This window comes from Salmo salar, chromosome ssa13 (assembly GCF_905237065.1).
Source record: "Salmo salar chromosome ssa13, Ssal_v3.1, whole genome shotgun sequence".
Taxonomy (NCBI): Eukaryota; Metazoa; Chordata; class Actinopteri; order Salmoniformes; family Salmonidae; genus Salmo; species Salmo salar.
The window spans coordinates 94871372-94891587 of NC_059454.1; the positions used below are offsets into that span (position 1 = coordinate 94871372).

Here is a 20216-nt window from a genome sequence, read left to right on the forward strand (position 1 = left end):
TTTCTTTTCTTGTTTCTTTTTTTGTGAGTGTAGTGTTAGATGGTAGTGTATTTGTTTATTTTAATAAATAAATACATCTATCAAAGGATAAGGGATTTATACTCCAGTCTAGTAGGTGGCGGTATTGCAACATTCATTGGATGCCAACCGCCGTTAAACCTCATCGAAGAAGAAGACAAACGTGTGCCAATCTGCTACAGTAGGCTCGAACTGCAGGCACTCCTGACGAAGTGGTGGGGGTGGGACTAACTGAAGTCCATCCAGGAAGCGTTTTGCTGAATACTTTCAGTTGCCATCGAGATATCACGATGAGATAGCAGTAATGTGATAGTTCTGTGTAATACAATATGGCAGTTTTTAGAAAAAACTAAACACATTTGGCAACGTTAATCCTGTGGGTTTTTTTCGGAGTTCGTTTTCATGGCATAGTTAGACAAATAGCCATGTTTATCGTCAACCTTGTTGCAGAATGGATCAATAGTATATGCAGAATAAGCGTTATTTTGGACCATCTGCTGTCTAATCCAACAACTGTGTGGTTTAATTTACCACTGAGCTAACCCCAGCAGTAAACTCATTTTAAATAATGTCGAAACTAGTGGGCACTGCGGGGGTCTCTGTGTTGGGCGACAAATCTTTGGAGTTTTACCGAGATCCAGTGGCTTTTTGTCAACAACGTATTGAAAAGCATGGGACACGGATATTTCAATCAAGACTTCTGAACAAACCAACTTCCTTCGTCTGTTCGGTGGAAGGGATGAAGGAATTACTTTGCGGTATAGCCACTTATTCGTGTGTATGTGCGTGTGTGTCACAATAACCTAATCAGTTCAAAGCTAACAAGTTTTGACAAATAGGCCAACATTTTGAAACATTCATAGTTTTTGCTTTTCATGAATCGTGAATGAGTCTACATATCAGTTTAGAGTCCATTTCATTTTTAACGCATTAGTAGGATGTGATATGATTACATCAGTGATTGGCTCCGGAGTGGCGCAGCGTCTCAGTGCGAGAGGCGTCACCCTGGTTCGAATCTAGGCTGTATCACAACCGGCCGTGATTGGGAGTTCCATAGGGCAGCGCACAATCAGCCCAGCGTCGTCAGGGTTTGGCGGGTGTCAGCCGTCATTTTAAATAATAATTTGTTCTTTACTGATTTGCCTGGTTAAATTAAAAATACATTAAAAAATATATATTATTTGTCCATTGATTAGACAGGGCTTGGTAACTGACCATGTCATGAGATGAACCTGTGGCTTTGCCTAGGTGGTAGGGGTGACAATAGTGTGTTTCCCCATTGAAAGAGGACATTGCAACTGATGTGATCATGACTGTATTTCAGAGAAGTCATCTGTGTTCCTGAAAGACCCCACTGATGTAATGCACAACATGTATGGAGACAACATAGTGACTGCTAATGGTGAGTTGATGTCCCAAAGGTCCATAGGGTGCAACTTGCATGCAATTTGCTGATAATGGTATAGGGGTTGTATTAGATAGCCTACACCTCTGGTCTTTACAAAAACATATTTGATTGTACATGTTCACAGGGTAAAGCTGCTTTAGGCCTTCACACGATTTGCTTGTTTTATTAATTTATCAGAAGTTGAAAAACATACAAACAGAATATTCATTATTTAGACCAATAGATGGAGTTATTGCACATTTTTTCTTTATTTCTGCTATGAGCAACTCCATAGTGTTATATTTTGTATTCTGTATGGTTCATCCAGGCGAGGAAGCTTGCTTGCTGCGTCTGTCTCTCACCAACCTTTTCACAGGAAAGTGTCTGGCCTCAGGCTCTGACCTCATTAACAGGTAAAGACTAGTTTCATTTATTGAGTATGACAGGGTGACCAAATGTCATTATAAATATACCTTCATTAAGGACAACAATGCTTGTTTCTGTTTTTCTTTCCTGCACAGTGTTTCTGAACGGTGCTTGAAGGACCTTTCTGCAACGTAAGAACCCTTGAAACCCCCACTCACATTCCTTCATGCACTTCTGTCTCACCGACCATACACTAGCAGGACCATACCAGAAATGTATGACTTACACTGCCTTCAGAAAGTATTCATAACCCTTGACTTATTCCACATTTTGTTGTGTTACAGCCTGAATTCAAAATGAAAAAAAATTGAAAATAATTCTCTCCTACAGTATCTACACACAATACCCCATAATGACAAAGTGAAAACATGTTTTTAGACATTTTTGCACATGTATTTAAAGTGAATACAGACATTTCTCATTCACACCCTTGAGTCAAGACATGTTAGAATCACCTTTGGCAGCTATTACAGCTGTGATTCTTTCTGGGTGAGTCTAAGAACTTTTCACACCTGGATTGTACAATATTTGCACAAAATTCTTCAAGTTCTGTCAAATTGGTTGTTGATCATTGCTAGACTGCCATTTTCAAGTCTTGCCATAGATTTTCAATCCAATTTAAGTCAAAACTGTAACTAAGCCACTGAGGAACATTTCATGTCATCTTGGTAAGCAATTCCAGTGTATATTTGGCCTTGTGTTTTAGGTTATTGTCATGCTGAAAGGTGAATTTGTCTCCCAGTGTCTGCTGGAAAGCAGACTGAACTAGGTTTTCCTCTAGGATTTTGCCTATGCTTAGGTCTATTCCGTTTCTTTTTATCCACTCAAAAAAATCTATAGTCCTTGCCGATGACAAGTATACCCATAACATGATGCAGCCACCACCATGATTGAAAACAGTGGGGGCTGGTGTGAGGAGCTATAGGAGGATGGGATCATTGTAATGGAATTAATGGAACGGTATCAAACGTGGTTTCCATATGTTTGATGTGTTTGATACCATTCCATTTATTCCATTCCAGCCATTACAATTAGCTCGTCCTCCTATAACTCTTCCCACCAGCCTCCACTGATTGAAAATATGACGCATGGTACTCAGTGATGTGTTGTGTTGAAATCTTTCCTTATTTTTAATTTTTATATTTATCGTTTTTTAATGATGATTTATCAGGGGGTGATACAGCATCCTCAGCACCCCTATTTCCCGTGGCTATGACTGGGTGTATTGAGACACCATTCAAAGTGTAATTAATAACTTCACCATGCTCAAAGGGATATTCAATGTCTGTTTTTATTTTACCTATCTACCAGTAGGTGCCCTTCTTTGCAAGCATTAGAAAACCTCCCTGGTCTTAGTCATTGAATCTCTGTTTGAAATTCACTGCTCGACTGAGGGACCTTATAGATAATTGTGTGTGTGTGGTACAGAGATGAGGTAGTCATTCAAAAATCATGTTAAACACTTACTGCACACAGAGTGAGTCCATGGGGTATTGTGTGTAGGCCAGTGTCACAAAATCTCAATTTAATCTATTTTATATTCAGGCTGTAACACAACAAAATGTGGAAAACGTCAAGGGGTGTGAATACTTTCTGAAGGCACTGTATTTCCATGTATGTTCTGTTCACTTCTCTGATTACCACTTCTTGTGTAGTGGGGAGCCCGTGTCGGTGTACCCTCTGTTTAAACGACTGGGAACAGAACTGGTGTTGGGGCTGTTCCTGAATGTGAACCCAGATGAGACACCAGAGCTTTTCCAGGACATTACAGCACTCTGTACCCTACACTGGCATGGTGAGATTACATGCTCTGTACCCTACACTGGCATGGTGAGATTACATGCTCTGTACCCTACACTGGCATGGTGAGATTACATGCTCTGTACCCTACACTGGCATGGTGAGATTACATGCTCTGTACCCTACACTGGCACGGTGAGATTACAGGCTCTGTACCCTACACTGGCACGGTGAGATCAGTCTCTGCCACATGTAGGTTTTCCCCTCTTACAATGGGAGGCATGCCGCCCACACTGGGCCTCAATGAACAATCACAACTACAATTTCAGCATACCAGCAATTGAAGAAACACTTTACTCTCACTTTCTTTCAAAGAACGTCCTGCCCCCTGAGGGTGGTGAGTATACATATAGCCAGATAGATGTCTGACAAAACAGACTGCTCTGCATTCAAGGAGCCCTGTTTTCAAAGGGAGTGGAATTGACACACAGATCTGTGCATTAGCTGAGCTACAGTGGTAATTAGATCTCAACACCTCCATTGACAACACTGCCTCAGGCATCTCGGTGAAACCCAGTAGGTGTCAATGACTATTACATTAACACAGCATGTTAATGTGGTAATTGTGAGCCAATATACTTTTCAAAAGGGGATATTAGGCTAATGAAACTGTAGTGGTTGCTTTGCTATAGGTAGACATAGGCCCCTTTCAGGTTGATGTAAACAGAGATAGAGACATATATTTTGTCAGAATGTGACCTTTGACCTTTCCTTCCCCTACAGGGATCATCTCAACTCCAGTCAGTGTGAAGGTTCCTCTGTGGTCCTCTGGCTTTTGCACAGCGCTGGAGGCTAAAGACAAGCTCATGGACATCATTAAAGACAAGCTGGAGTGTCAGAGACAGGGGTGAGTCCATAAATATGTTGTCATAGACACACACCTTGTGGTCACATGTAAGTGATTCGTCTCCTCACTTTCATTGTCACTTTCTCTTAATGCTTTCTCATTTACTATCTCTTTCTCTATCGCTCTGTAGGTTTGTAGGTTATCTCTGTGATCTACCTCTCCCTGATGCCAGTTGTGCCTCCCAGCATCTGCTGTTGTTCATCTCTGCTCTGATCCCCAAAGCCCTGGCATCCTTACTCACCTCCTTCACCCTGGTTCTGAGTGGAGCAGGCAAGGTGAGACGGCCCAGTTCTCTTACTAAACCTTCAGAGCACGGGAACGCACTTTAAATCATGTTGACCTTACATTGTAGTAACAACTACACAGCTTTTGGAAATGCCTTGCTTTGGATCAGTGTAGTACTGCAGGAATCCTGTACGAACACTAACGCGTCATTCTTTTGTCAGAAGGAAATTAGGAATCATGCGAGGGCAGACCCTGATTACCTTTACTACGTCCTCCTGGAAATACAGAGACTTTGGCCTCCGTTCATTGGTGGAAGGAGAATAGCCAATCAAGTGAGTCCACAACATTGCTTGTTATCAATAACATTTGATCTCATATCTTAGCTCTCTCTGTCCATTCATGATCTGAGCTCAAGGGGGAGTAGCATGCCCACATAGATCTCTAAAGAAGTCTGCTTGTAAAGGGAACATCATGTATTTTCCTGACTTATGATAGCCAACTGTGATCTCCCTGCGGCACGCAGTGACAATGAACTTCTTTCTAAGTTGTTTAAAATGATGGATGACAAGTATGTTCACATGTTCCCCAGTTGATATCCTCTATGAATGATTATCTTTCTGAAATATTGCATGAGCAGCCCAAGCGTGAGTATACAGCTATCGACTCTGTTTTTTATGCCCATCTCATTGTATTGTATGTCTGATAACAGGAAGGCTATTAATCAAAACAGGCCTCCTACATCCAAGTCAATGTTTATGATGCAGATGCAGAAATGAATGCATTGTGTGACAGAAAATAAGCTATTGAATATTGTATTATGGTTGTTTTTAGTAATAGAGCTGTCAGCCAATAGATTATTGGCTTACTGTGATTGTCATCTCTTCATTGTTCACTGGCTGGCTTTATAATGAAAATGGTCCAGTTGATGACGTCCATCTTGGAATAGTGTGACCTCATGCCTCTTCACGCAACAACAACAGCCCATGAGGGGAATTGATTGGGCTCAAATTGATTGACCCTCTTACCCAAGGGCTGTGTTTGCTTTATGAGTGGAAAAAGTAATAGCATGCATTTGCAATGGCTTAAATTGTTTACTAGCTAGTATGTTGTGTAATTTATTTTTCACCTTTTTTAACACTGAGTGAGTATAGTTAGCATAATCTTTGTACGTTGAACTTGAATTTTTTATTAGGAAAATTCTTCAATTGGTCTGATGTAGAGATATCTCCCTTAGTGAGTCCTGACCTGGACAGGTTGTTAATAATAAGGGACTTTGGTCTTCAACCAGCCAGTGAGGCATCAACACAACTAGGAGCAGAAAAAACAAGTATTGAGATTAATCAGGCCCAAACAGGTGGCCATAGATGCATATTTAATCAAAATAGTTCATGAATATGAATCTGTTGTGCAGAGTGAACTGTCAGGGTGACAGAGTGTTGGAGAGGATGGGAGAAAGGATAGAAAGAGGGATAGGGGAGGAGGGAGGGATGGAGAAGGAGGAGAGGCGGGGAGGAGAGGAGCCCTAAGTTTCTGGTCGTCTTGCCTCAGAGCCCAGCTCCCAGTAGACCTAGCAGCCACAGGGAAGTACAGCTGGGCCTCTTCTGCCTTTGGGCCATAGCAACACACACACAAAGTCACTAACACAAAATTTCATATCAGAATATTTTTAGTCATGAATTAATTAACATTGCACTACGCTCTGTACTGTACATTTTATTTTCTCCAGGGTTGTCTGAAAGGAAACTTTTGTGACTCACACTCCTCCCACTCCATCGATGGTAGTCAGTGAACTGAGGTTATGCCCACAGTCTCACATGTAGATTGGGATGTTTGGGATGTTTCAGGCTCCTGTTTGCCTGTGAGTGTTTACGTCACTGTGGTAACAGAAAGGTGTGTGAATGGGTGTTACATATTCATGATGGGGGTGGAAGGAGGGGGGAGGCACCATGGTTGCATCCCAAATGGAACCCTATTTTTACCGGAGCCCTAGTAGTGACAAATAGGGTCCCATTTGGGACACTTTCCTTGTCATGTGCTCTCACGGCTCCCCCTCCTTCCCTCCCTTCCTTTCTCCCTCCCTCTATCCCGGCAGGTGGATGAATAATGCATACCCACACGCCCAGGTTATGATGGGTAATTGATTGAGGCGGTAAACACTGATGTTACAGCGAGGGAGGGAGGGAGGGAGGGAGGGTGATCGTCATGGGTGGAGGGAGAGAGAGAGAGAGAGAGAGATTTTTTTGGTTCGGTGGGCTGGTCGATATTGACACACACAAAAAATATATATATTTTTAGAAATAAAACAATAAAAAAAACATGAAATGACCGGCGGCCCATGGGCCTGTTAAGATGTTTTTTTATATATATATTTGTGCAATTTTGCAGTTATAATAATCTATAATGAGCCTTTGGCTCATCAGTGGGTAAAGGCCGGCCCCCCAACCAAGATGTGCCGGCCTGGTTTTCTGATAGGCTGAGCTGAGGTTATGCAAACTCATGTTCAAAGTTAAACACGGCATCAGCAAAGAGACCTGCTCCGACTCTGTCATCAGTTAGACAGCCAAGATCATGGATCGTAAAAAACGGAAAAGGTGCCAATAAATGTAGAAAGAGCACATTCTACGTTGTCAGCTCACTCAAAACTTCACATTTTTTGGGTGGCTTAAACCATGAATTGGTCAAATAGTAAAGTGCATTATCCTCATGACTCATGTAATGAAAGTGTCTGCCCTGTGCCTTTTCCCTCGCTGGGGCCTGCTGCTGAGACCAGCAAGCCACTCTCCTCTCCCCCCATGTGCCCGAGAGAAAGCGCGCTCAGTGATGCGGGCTGGTGTGGATAAAATGTCAAAGCCGAATTCTTGTCCCAGTCCACCCCTGGGAGAGAGAGAGAGAGAGAGAGAGAGAGAGAGAGAGAACACCAAGCAAGAGAGGGAGAACAGCTGAAGTGGGTAAGAGAGAGAGCGTTAGAGAAAGAGCGAGTACTTTCACCCATACCTACGAAGCCAGCCAGCCAGCCAGGCAAATCAAATTGTATTTTTCACATGCGTAGCAAACCACAGGTGTAGTGAAATGCTTACTTACATGCTCTTTCCCAATGATGCAGAGTTAAATAAATTTAAAAAACACATGAGAATGAAGCTATATACAAGGAGTACCATAACCATACTGTATCAATGTGCAGGGATACATGGTCATTGAGGTAGATATGTACATATCACAGGAGGCTGCTGAGGCAAGAACAGCTAGTAACAGTGACTAAGGTTCAGGGCAGGGTACTGGGTGGAGGCCGGCTAGTCAAATTTACATCATAATATTTTTTTGATTGGACTGTGTCTCAACCCCACCTCATCCAACTGTGTCTACATTCAGCATCTGCGGTGGAAAGTGGCAGAGCTACAGTGCTGTTTGTCAGACCAGGAGACATCCCGAAAATCGGTCTTCTCACAAAAACGTCTGTGGTGTCCGAAAGTTTTGGCTTACTAACTAATATGACCACTCTATGAATAGATGAGACTCTCTCAAACATGACAGCGATATGGACTTGAATATGTCCATAAACACTCCAGCTAACTGGTCTGCACATGCTCTGAGGATGCGGCTTGGGATGCTGTCTGGCCCGACAGCTTTCCGAGAGTTATCACGCTTAAATGACTTACGTCGGCAACGGAGGCGTTGGTGGCTGGCTGGCTTTCCCTTTTTAATCCTTAATTATCTGGTGTCCTTGACGTCGAATTGCAACTCCACTTTGTCCCTGTACTGTCTATTTTGCCTATTTGATTGCCTTACGGAGGTCAAAGCTGGTCTGTTTGTACATGTCCATGTTCCCAGTCACCTTGTCATGGTTAAATGCGGTAGGTTGCGCTTTCAGTTTTGCGCAAATGCTGCCATCTATCCACAATTTGTGGTTCTAATCATCACAGTGCACTTCCTGATGAACCCAGTCACCGAATCAGTGTATTCGTCAATAATATAGGTGAGGGGGCGGACCTTGTAGCCGTCCCGGAAGGGAGAGTAGCAAAGATCGAGAGTTTGTGATGCACGTGTAGCACCGGAGATGTGTTGATAGAATTTCTTTTTTTTCAGATTTCCTTTATTAAAGTCCCCAGCTACAAAAAAATATAGCCTCAAGATATGCGGTTTCCAGTTTGCACATAGTCCAGTGTAATTCCTTGAGAGCCGTCGTGGTGTCTGCTTGGGGGGAATGTACACGGCAGTGATGATGATGAGCGAAGAATATTATCTTGGGCGGTAATGCGGTCGGCATTTGGTGGTGAGGTATTCCAGATCGGAAGAACAAAAGTACTTGAGTTCCTGTACGTTACCATAATCACACCATGATATTCTAATCATATACATCATATACAGAGTGGGTAACCCACCTCTACCATCCGCTCTATTGGCCAATGTGGAATCACTGGAGAATATACTGGATGATCTCCTTCAAGACTATCCTACCAACAGGACATTAAAAACTGTAATATCTTATGTTTCACCAAGTTGTGGCTGAACGACGACACAGATAATATATAGTTGGCTGGGTTTTTCGTGCATCGACAGGACAGAACAACTTCGTCTGGTAAGACGAGGGGTGGGAGTGTGTGTCTAATTGTCAATAACAGCTGGTTCGTGATGTCTAATATTGAGGAAGTCTTGAGGTTTTGCTCGCCTGTGGTAGAGTACCTCATGATAAGCTGTAGACCACACTATTTACCAAGTGAGTCTATATTTTTCGTAGCTGTCTATTTACCACCACAAACCGATGCTGGCACTAAGACCACCCTCAACGAGCTGTATAAGGCCATAAGCAAACAAGAAAATGCTAATTCAGAAACAGCGCTCCTAGTGGCTGGTGACTTTAATGCAGCCAAACTTATAGCTGTTTTACCTCATTTCGACCAGCATGTCACATATGCAACTAGAGGAGAAAAGAGACACATACAAAGCTCTCCCTCCATTTGGCAAATCTGACCATAATTCTATCCTCCTGATTCCTGCTTACAAGCAAAAACTAAAGCAGGAAGTACCAGTGACTCACTCAGTACGGAAGTGGTCAGATGACGTGGATGCTACACTACAGGACAGTTTTGCTAGTGTAACCGATGTGAAATGGCTAGTTAGTTAGCGGTGGTGCGCGCTAATAGCGTTTCAATCAGTGACATCACTCGCTCTGAGACCTGAAGTGGTTGTTCCCCTTGCATTGCAAGGGCCGCGGCTTTTGTGGCGCGATGGGTAACGATGCTTCGTGGGTGTCAGTTGTTGATGTGTGCAAGGGTCCCTGGTTCGAGCCCAGGTTGGGGCGAAGAGAGGGACGGAATTAATGTTTTAACAAACAGTGCGACTGGGGTATGTTCCGGGATTCATCCAATGGCATTGAGGAGTATACCACCTCAGTCACCGGCTTCATCAATAAGTGCAGCGACAACGTCGTCCCCACAGTGACTGTATCCCAACCAGAAGCCATGGATTACAGGCAACATCCGCACCGAGCTAAAGGCTAGAGCTGCCGCTTTCAAGGACTAGAGGAATAAATCATTCTTCATCTCTTCTCTCCCCCTCTTGCACTGTTTGTTAAAACATTAATTCAATTAGAGGCACTGGGGTGTTTGGTAAGGCATTAACTCAATTAGAGGCAGTGGGGTGTTTGTTAAAACATTAACTAAATTAGAGGCAGTGGCGTGTTTGTTAAGGCATTAACTCAATTAGAGGAACTGGGGTGTTTGTTAAGGCATTAACTCAATTAGAGGCACTGGGGTGTTTGTTAAAACATTAACTCAATTAGAGGAACTGGGGTGTTTGTTAAGGCATTAAGTCCATCACAGAGAAGCACTGTGGTGTCATTATTGAAAAGCTGCTTCCTGTTTATCAAGGGGGAGAGACAGAGAGCGTCCTCTCAGAGCAGAGCAGAGATCACTCTCTCACACACACTGTTCACACTCACGCAGGCACGAGCACACACACAAACACACAAAACACACACACAGGCTCTGAAAAACACTGCTTAATGTGTCTCCACACTCTGCAGAGTGCTAGACAAAACACTTCTCGGAATACTTATCATTGTTTTTTGAAAAGGAACACGGATCATTGTACAGTAGCAGAGATTCTGGGGAAATAAGATCCTATGAAAACGATTTAAAAATAGGAAAAGAGAGATCACATATTTAGGATGTCTGTATTCATGATCCCTGGCTTTTAAAGTGGGCTGATTGAAGCTGAGGAACTACAGTAATGTATCACAGGTCCCCAGTAGACTACAGCCCCTCATCAGGCCTGGTCCTTATTCCCAGTGACATGCACATCCTGCTATCAGGAAGCCAGGCAGGCAGCTGGCCAGATGAGGATGTTTTATGTATAACCCCATTAGCAGGCCCACCTGGGCTGGCTGGGGCTCTGGGTTCTGAGGGAAATAAATAAACACAACATGGGCAGAGATGGGTCTGGATTTCAAGAGTTGCTGTCTGGACCATCTCTGATCATAGGCTGGCACAAAGGGGACGCAGCGGCTGACGTGAAACATAAAGCCTTTCATGAGCTCCAGAATAAAGTGTGTGAGTCCAAGAGTGATTGTTGCAGAGGTCTTTACAGAGGCAAAGTGTGATGATGTCTAAGAGCCAAGGGCTAAGTCAATGAACACAGTGGCCTAGCTAGAGCAGGAAAGAAAGAGTCTAGAACAGGCGATGGTCTGTCAGTGTTTCCTCATTATTTCTGACTGTCCAGAGTGGAAACTAGCTCAGCAACATCATCTCCAGTCAGTCCATTGTAGAGAACAGTGAGACTCACTGACCTCAGAGTTAATATTCCACCAGCAAGCAACAACAGGACATGCTCAAAATGCCGCTGCACACACCCCCGTTCCATTTGAGAGGATTACTCACGTCTTTCCGAAAGCTCAGGAATCTTAATCCGCCACCTTAATGATGCCATGTAAGGCCTGGCGCCTCTGATGACTGTTGAATAGCTAATCAATAGCTACCCGGATTATCTGTATGGACTATCTGCAGTGACTCTACCTGCACTGGCGATATGCACTCACAGGTCTCTATCCACACACACATGCGCGCAAACACATGTAGTGCCTACAGTGACATTTACGATCCCCAGTCCATAACAATTACAAGCATACCCATAACATGATGCCCCAAACATAACACTTTGATTTCAGGACATTTTATTGACAGCATTCCTTTAGTGCCTTGATGCAAACAGGATGCATGTTTTAGAATATTTGTACTCTGTACAGGCTTCCTTCTTTTCCCTCTGTCAATTAAGTTAGTATTGTGGAGTAACTATAATCAAATCAAATTGTATTTGTCACATGCACCAAATACAACAGGTATACAACCGTGAAATGCACTGAAATGTACTGAGTCAATGTGTGGTGGTACAGGTTAGTCGAGGTAATTTGTATATGTAGGTAGGGGTAAAGTGACTATGCATAGATAATAAACAGCGGGTAGCAGCAGTGTAAAAACAAAGGGTGGGGGGCTGTCAATGTAAATAGTCTGGATGGCCATTTGATTAATTGTTCAGCAGTCTTATGGCTTGGGGGTAGAAGCTGTTAAGGATCCTTTTGGACCTAGATTTGGCACTCCGGTACCTATGACTTGGGTGACTGGAGTGTTTGACAATTTTTGGGGCCTTCCTCTGACATCGCCTAGTACATAAGTCCTGGATGGCAGGAAGCTTGGCCCCAGTGATGTACTGGGCCATACACACTACCTTCTGTAGCGCCTTGCGGTCGGTTGCCGAGCAGTTTCCATACCAGGCGGTGATGCAACTGGTCAGGATGCTCTCGATGGTGCAGCTGTAGAACCTTTTGAGGATCTGGGGAGCCATGCCAAATCTTTTCAGTCTCCTGAGGGGGAAAAGGTGTTGTCGTGCCTTCTTCACAACTGTCTTGGTGAGTTTGTTTGTAGTCCACAATCAGCTCCTTTGTCTTGCTCACATTGAGGGAGAGGTTGTTGTCCTGGCACCACACTGCCAGGTCTCTGACCTACTCCCTATAGACTGTCTCATCGTTGCCGGTCGTCAGCAAACATAATGATGGTGTTAGAGTCATGCTTGGCCATGCAGTCTTGGGTGAACAGGGAGTACAGGAGAGGACTAAGCTTGCACCCCTGAGGTGCCCCCGTGTTGAGGATCAGCGTGGCAGATGTGTTGTTGCCTACCCTTACCACCTGGGGACGGCCCGTCAGGAAGTCCAGGATCCAGTTGCAGAGGAAGGTGTTTAGTCCCAGGGTCCTTAGCTTAGTGATGAGCTTTGTGGGCACTATGGTGTTGAACGCTGAGCTGTAGTCAATTAACAGCATTCTCACAGGTGGGAAAGGGCAGTGTGGAGTGCAATTGAGATTGCGTCATCTGTGGATCTGTTGGGGCAGTATGTAAATTGGAATGGGTCTAAGGTTTCCGGGATGATGGTGTTGATGTGAGCAATGACTAGCCTTTCAAAGCACTTCATGGCTACCGACGTGGGTGCTACGGGGCGGTAGTCATTTAGGCAGATTACCTTCGCTTTCTTGGGCACAGGGACTATGGTGGTCTGCTTGAAACATGTAGGTATTACAGACTCGGTCAGGGAGAGGTTTAAAATGTCAGTGAAGACACTTGGCAGTTGGTCCGTGCACGCTCTGAGTACAGGTCCTGGTAATCCGTCTGGCCCCGCGGCCTTGTGAATGTTGATCTGTTTTAAAGTTCTTGCTCACATCGGCTACGGAGAGCGTTTTCACACAGTCGTCCGGAACAGCTGGTGCTCTCATACATGCTTCAGTGTTGCTTGCCTCGAAGCGAGCATAAAAGGCAATTAGCTCGTCTGTTAGGCTCGCGTCACTGGACAGCTCGCGGCTGGGTTTCACTCTGTAGTCTGTAATAGTTTGCAAGCCCTGCCACATCCAACGAGCGTCAGAGTCGGTGTAGTAGGGTTACATTTTAGACCTGTATTGACGCTAGGCCTGTTTGATGGTCCATCTGAGTGCACAGCGTGATTTCTTATAAGCTTCCGGATTTGTGTCGAAAAATATTCAGTAAGTAAATAGTGATTACTGATTATATACAAAATGTATGTTTGTATAATTACAAACCTCAGGTTGTTTCTACCATGTTCATAGCAGCACTGTATGTGACTCTAGGATTTCTAGGAAAATCAACCATTCCCACATGAAAAAATACTTAAGTATTGACTACAGAATTGTGTAGTAAACTGTAGTATACTTAAGCAATACGGCACGAGGGGGTGTGGTATATGGCCAATATACCACGGCTAAGGGCTGTTCTTAGGCACGACGCATCGCACCCCTGAGGTGCCTTATTGCTATTATAAACTGGTTATCAACATAATTAGAGCAGTAAAAATAAATGTTTTGTCATACCCGTGGTATACGGCTGTCAGCCAATCAGCATTCAGGGCTCTAACTACCCCGTTTATAATGTAGAATACTATACTACAGACTGTAGTATCCCTTGATCATGTGAAGTACTTATTATAGACTGTTGTAGTATACTGTAAAATGCTATGGTAAATACTACAGTATTATCCGCAAAAATAACACTGTAATGTTCGCAAAAACACTACAGTCAGCAGAAACACTCCACTTTTTGAACTATAGTTAACACTACAGTATTTAATTTGCATATACAGTTGAGGTCAGAAGTTTACATACACTTAGGTTGGAGTCAATGAAACTTGTTTTTCAACCACTCCACAAATTTCTTGTTAACAAACTATAGTTTTGGCAAGTCTGTTAGGACATCTACTTTGTGCATGACACAAGTAATTTTTCCAACAATTGTCTACAGACAGATTATTTCACTTACAATTCACTGTATCACAATTCCAGTGGGTCAGAAGTTTACATACACTAAGTTGACTGTGCCTTTAAACAGCTTGGAAAATTCCAGAAAATTATGTAATGGCTTTAGAAGCTTCTGATAGGCTAATTTACATCATTTGAGTCAATTGGAGGTATACCTGTGGATGTATTTCAAGGCATACCTTCAAACTCAGTGCCTCTTTGCTTGACATCATGGGAAAATCAAAATAAATTAGCCAAGACTTCAGAAAAATAAATTGTAGACCTCCACAAGTCTGGTTCATCCTTGGGAGCAATTTCCAAATGCCTGAAGGTACCAGGTTCATCTGTAAAAACAATACTGCGCAAGTATAAACACCATGGGACCACGCAGCCATCATACTGCTCAGGATCGAGACGCGTTCTGTCTCCTAGAGATGAACGTACTTTGGTGCGAAAAGTGCAAATCAATTCTAGAACAACAGCAAAGGACCTTGTGAAGATGCTGGAGGAAACAGGTACAAAAATATCTATATCCACAGTAAAACGAGTCCTATATTGACATAACCTGAAAGGCTGCTCAGCAAGGAAGAAGCCACTGCTCCAAAACTGCCATAAAAAAGCCAGACTACGGTTTGCAACTGCACATGGGGACAATGGTCGTACTTTTTGGAGAAATGTCCTCTGGTCTGATGAAACAAAAATAGAACTGTTTGGCCATAATGACCATCGTTATGTTTGGACCATCCCAACCGTGAAGCACGGGGGTGGCAGCATCATGTTGTGGGGGTGCTTTGCTGCAGGAGGGACTGGTGCACTTCACAAAATAGATGGCATCATGAGGAAGGAAAATTATGTGGATATATTGAAGCAACATCTCAAGACATCAGTCAGGAAGTTAAAGCTTGGTCTCAAATAGGTCTTCCAAATGGACAATGACCCCAAGCATACTTCCAAAGTTGTGGCAAATGGCATAAGGACAACAAAGTCAAGGTATTGGAGTGGCCATCACAAAACCCTGACCTCAATCCCATAGCAAATTTGTGGGCAGAACTGAAAAAGTGTGTGCGAGCAAGGAGGCCTACAAACCTGACTCAGTTACACCAGCTCTGTCAGGAGGAATGGGCCAAAATTCACCCAACTTATTGTGGGAAGCTTGTGGAAGGCTACCAGAAACATTTGACCAAAGTTAAACAATTTAAAGGTAATGCTACCAAATACTAATTGAGTGTATGTAAACATCTGACCCACTGGGAATATGATGAAAGAAATAAAAGCTGAAATAAATCATTCTCTCTACTATTATTCTGACATTTCACATTCTTAAAATAAAGTGGTGATCCTAACGGACCTAAGACAGAGAATTTCTACTAGGATTAAATGTCAGGGATTGTGAAAAACTGAGTTAAAATGTATTTGGCTAAGGTGTATGTAAACTTCTGACTTGAACTGTACCCTACCCATTCCCCTCCCCCATATCCCAATTTATGCCACCCATATGTCAATGCTAGGTATTGACATATTGTGTTCATTACAACTATGTGTTCAGACCCCAGTTCTACCTACCTTCAAGTAATGGAAAATATGCTATTTTAGTAATTCTCCAGTCGGTTTCCTCACTTCTATGTCAAAGATAATAAAACAAAAACACTATAGTAAATACTACAGTATACTACGGTGTGCAAAAACACTACAGTAACACTACAGTACAGTCGTGGCCAAAAGTTTTGAGAATGACAAATATTAATTTTCACAAAGTCTGATGCCTCAGTTTGTATGATGGCAATTTGCATATACTTCAGAATGTTATGTAGCGTGATCAGATGAATTACAATTAATTGCAAAGTCCGTCTTTGCCATGCAAATGAACTGAATCCCCAAAAAACATTTCCACTGCGTTTCAGACCTGCCACAAAAGGACCAGCTGACATCATGTCAGTGATTCTCTCGTTAACACAGGTGTGAGTGTTGACGAGGACAAGGCTGGAGATCACTCTGTCATGCTGATTGAGTTCAAGTAACAGACTGGAAGCTTCAAAAGGAGGGTGGTGCTTGGAATCATTGTTCTTCCTCTGTTAACCATAGTTACCTGCAAGGAAACATGTGCCGTCATCATTGCTTTGCACAAAAAGGGCTTCACAGGCAAGGATATTGCTGCCAGTAAGATTGCACATAAATCAACCATTTATCGGATCATCAAGAACTTTAAGGAGAGCGGTTCAATTGTTGTGAAGAAGGCTTCAGGGCGCCGAAGAAAGTCCAGCAAGTGCCAGGACCGTCTCCTAAAGTTGATTCAGCTGTGGGATCAGGGCACCACCAGTACAGAGCTTGCTCAGGAATGGCAGCAGGCAGGTGTGAGTGCATCTGCACGCACATTGAGGCAAAGACTTTTGGAGGATGGCCTGGAGTCAAGAAGGGCAGCAAAGAAGCCACTTCTCTCCAGGAAAAACATCAGGAACAGACAGATTTTCTGCAAAAGGTACAGGGATTGGACTGCTGAGGACTAGGGTAAAGTCATATTTTCTCTGATGAATCCCCTTTCCGATTTGTCTGGGGCATCCGGAAAAAAAAGCTTGTCCGGAGAAGACAAAGTGAGCGCTACCATCAGTCCTGTGTCATTCATGCCAACAGTAAAGCATCCTGAGACCATTCATGTGTGGGGTTGCTTCTCAGCCAAGGGAGTGGGCTCATTCACAATTTTGCCATGGAACACGGACATGAATAAAGAATGGTACCAACACATCCTCCGAGAGCAACTTCTCCCAACCATCCAGGAACAGTTTGGTGACGAACAATGCCTTTTCTGGCATGATGGAGCACCTTGCCATAAGGCAAAAGTGATAACTAAGTGGCTCGGGGAACAAAACATCGATATTTTGGGTCCATGGCCAGGAAACTCCCCAGACCTTAATCCCATTGAGAACTTGTGGTCAATCCTCAAGAGGCAGGTGGACAAACAAAAACCCACAAATTCTGACAAACTCCAAGCATTGATTATGCAAGATTGGGCTGCCATCAGTCAGGATGTGCCCAGAAGTTAATTGACAGCATGCCAGGGCGGATTGCAGAGGTCTTGAAAAAGAAGGGTCAACACTGCAAATATTGACTCTTTGCATCAACTTCATGTAATTGTAAATAAAAGCCTTTGACACTTATGAAATGCTTGTAATTATACTTCAGTATTCCATAGTAACATCTGACAGAAATATCTAAAGACACTGCTTTGTGAAAATTAATATTTGTGTCATTCTCAAAACTTTTGGCCACGACTGTGTACTACAGTCCACAAAAACTCTACAGTAAATACTACATTCCGCAAAAACACTACAGTAAATACTACAGTTTACTACAATCTGCAAAAACACTACATTAATTACCATAGTATATACTACAGTTTTCTTTTACTACAGTATTTATACTATAGTTAACTGTAAATACTACAGTATACTACAGTAAATACTACAGTATTCACTATAGTGTTTTTGCGGAAGTCCGCACTACAGTCAAGTCTGCAAAAACACTAAAGTACTATAGTATTTATACCACGTTGAGTTATTGTCAAATGACTGCCCTCACAACTCAATGCCAGTCTCCTACTGTTTTATTCACTCCAAAGGACACTACTCTGGGAGGCTTCCACATTCCCAAGGGTTACGCTGCCATGTACATTAGCCACGCCATCCACCGTGACCCGGAAGTGTTCCACCAGCCAGAGGACTTCCTGCCAGAGAGGTGGGGTGGAAGGTGAGGACTTTACACAGAAACCCTCTTTTTGCTTTTACAGTAGCATCGTTCACTTCTCTGCTCAAACATGCCAACCTCCACGTATACTAAGATCTTCTGTCTGAGCACACAGCTGTGCCTCAGGGTTAAACAGTTTACCAAAACAAAAGGAGTGTTTTGTTCTGACCTTGTCCTGTCTCTGTGTGTGCCTCTGTCCATGCCGGTAGCCAGGCTGTAGCTGGAGTTAAGCAGTTTTCTCAGTATTGTCTCTTTCGCTCTTTCCTTCTCTCTCTTTTTCTCTCTCAGCTTTTTTTTGCCTACCAGCTTTCTCTCTCTCTGCAAGGTTTTATTCTAGTATTATTCTCCCTCTTTTCTTTACCATGACCTGGGTGACCCCTTGCATTCTCCAGCTCACTTCACAGACACCTGGGGCTCCGGTTTAAAAATAACACCCTCTGTGCTGAGAACATGTTATGTATTCTCTTGTCCTCCCTCCCTCTCTTTTTACTTACTTGCTTTCTTTTGCTTTGAAGCTTTGTGTGTGTGTGTGTGTGTGTGTGTGTGTGTGTGTGTGTGTGTGTGTGTGTGTGTGTGTGTGTGTGTGTGTGTGTGTGTGTGTGTGTGCGTGCATTAGGTTGAACTCTTTACGCCAGTGTTCATGAGTTCCCTTGAATCATTAGAGAGTGTGTCCTCTGAGTGCATCATGGAGTCCAGGCTGGAAAAACAGCCAATTATAAAGGTCTCAGGACAACTCTCACATACTCTCAAATGTCCAATAACATATCCACAAATGTACTCTATTTTGTTCTCCAATGTACTCTATTTTCTCTAATAACTTTAGAATATAGCCCATGTAATGTAAGGATTTTATATTTTTGCCATTACTGGATAATGAGCTCGAGATTTAACATTTTAATTATGCTGATGATTAATCTATTCAATGGAGTTACCATCTGGTGATGCCTGTGGTTCTAAAGGAGGAACTTCTATATTGTGAGCTCATCTTGTCCTGTTCTGAAGGATTTACCATAGAAATAGATACATTAATATCTATGGGATTTATCTTTATCTCTATTCTATGGGAGAGTCTGATCATGAGAAGAACTGAGTATCAGAGATACTGTTGCTAAGGCTGTCAATGCTTAGCGCCCAAAGATCTGGCAAGAGACTAAATGAGTCATACAGTTATAGAGTTACAGTGAAATTCTGTGGTAAGACTGTGATAATGTCTGATAAGCGCATTATAACAATGTGTGAAATTCATACCATGACTGATGAATCAATAAACAATTTTCAGGGTAGGTGCTCTGATGATTGGGGGCGGGGGGTCACTGAGAGAGAGAGAGAAAAATAGTAAGACGGTTAGAAAGGTGGAGACAGTGAATCGAACTGGCCTTATTGTCATTCGGATGCACACAGATGCTGCCCACTGCTGCAGGGCATGATCCATGAAGGGACCTGGCTTGTCCGCCGTGTATGAGGTCACAGTGAGTGGTGGTTCACTTCCTGTTCCTGTCTCACCAGCTGTGACGGCCTCTGCTGTTTGCGGGGCTTCAGACTACTGGGGGGTGTGGGGTAGCAGAGCTCAGTGAGAGGAGAGAGGCCTGAGGATGGCAGGGGATGGGGGGTAGCAGAGCTCAGTGAGAGGAGAGAGGCCTGAGGATGGCAGGGGATGGGGGGTAGCAGAGCTCAGTGAGAGGCCTTAGGATGGCAGGGGATGGGGGGGGTAGCAGAGCTCAGTGAGAGGAGAGAGGCCTGAGGAGGGCAGGGGATGGGGGGGGTCGTAGAGCTCAGTGAGAGGAGAGAGGCCTGAGGATGGCAGGGGATGGGGGAGTAGCAGAGCTCAGTGAGAGGAGAGAGGTCTGAGGATGGCAGGGGATGGGGGGTAGCAGAGCTCAGTGAGAGGAGAGAGGCCTGAGGATGGCAGGGGATGGGGGAGTAGCAGAGCTCAGTGAGAGGAGAGAGGCCTGAGGATGGCAGGGGATGGGGGGTAGCAGAGCTCAGT

The 20216-nt window shown here is 43.6% G+C and overlaps 1 protein-coding gene across 5 annotated transcripts in view; it reads left to right on the forward strand.

Moving 5' to 3' along the window:
* Nucleotides 1–226: 226 nt before the first annotated feature.
* The window catches only part of LOC106568149 (beta-amyrin 28-monooxygenase), a 47061-nt gene continuing 27071 nt past the window's right edge, over nt 227–20216 (forward strand). For 2 of the 5 annotated variants that reach the window (XM_014138224.2, XM_014138225.2), the window contains exons 1-9: nt 228–776; nt 1343–1420; nt 1734–1818; nt 1927–1962; nt 3487–3626; nt 4355–4478; nt 4609–4753; nt 4925–5035; nt 18105–18232. In XM_014138224.2, coding sequence (XP_013993699.2) covers nt 587–776; nt 1343–1420; nt 1734–1818; nt 1927–1962; nt 3487–3626; nt 4355–4478; nt 4609–4753; nt 4925–5035; nt 18105–18232 — 1037 coding nt within the window. In that variant the 5' untranslated portion in view covers nt 228–586. Of the gene's footprint in view, nt 777–1342; nt 1421–1733; nt 1819–1926; nt 1963–3486; nt 3627–4354; nt 4479–4608; nt 4754–4924; nt 5036–18104; nt 18233–20216 lie in introns of all 5 variants that reach the window. The other 3 variants (XR_006758397.1, XM_014138226.2, XM_014138223.2) reach the window with 2 other exon arrangements.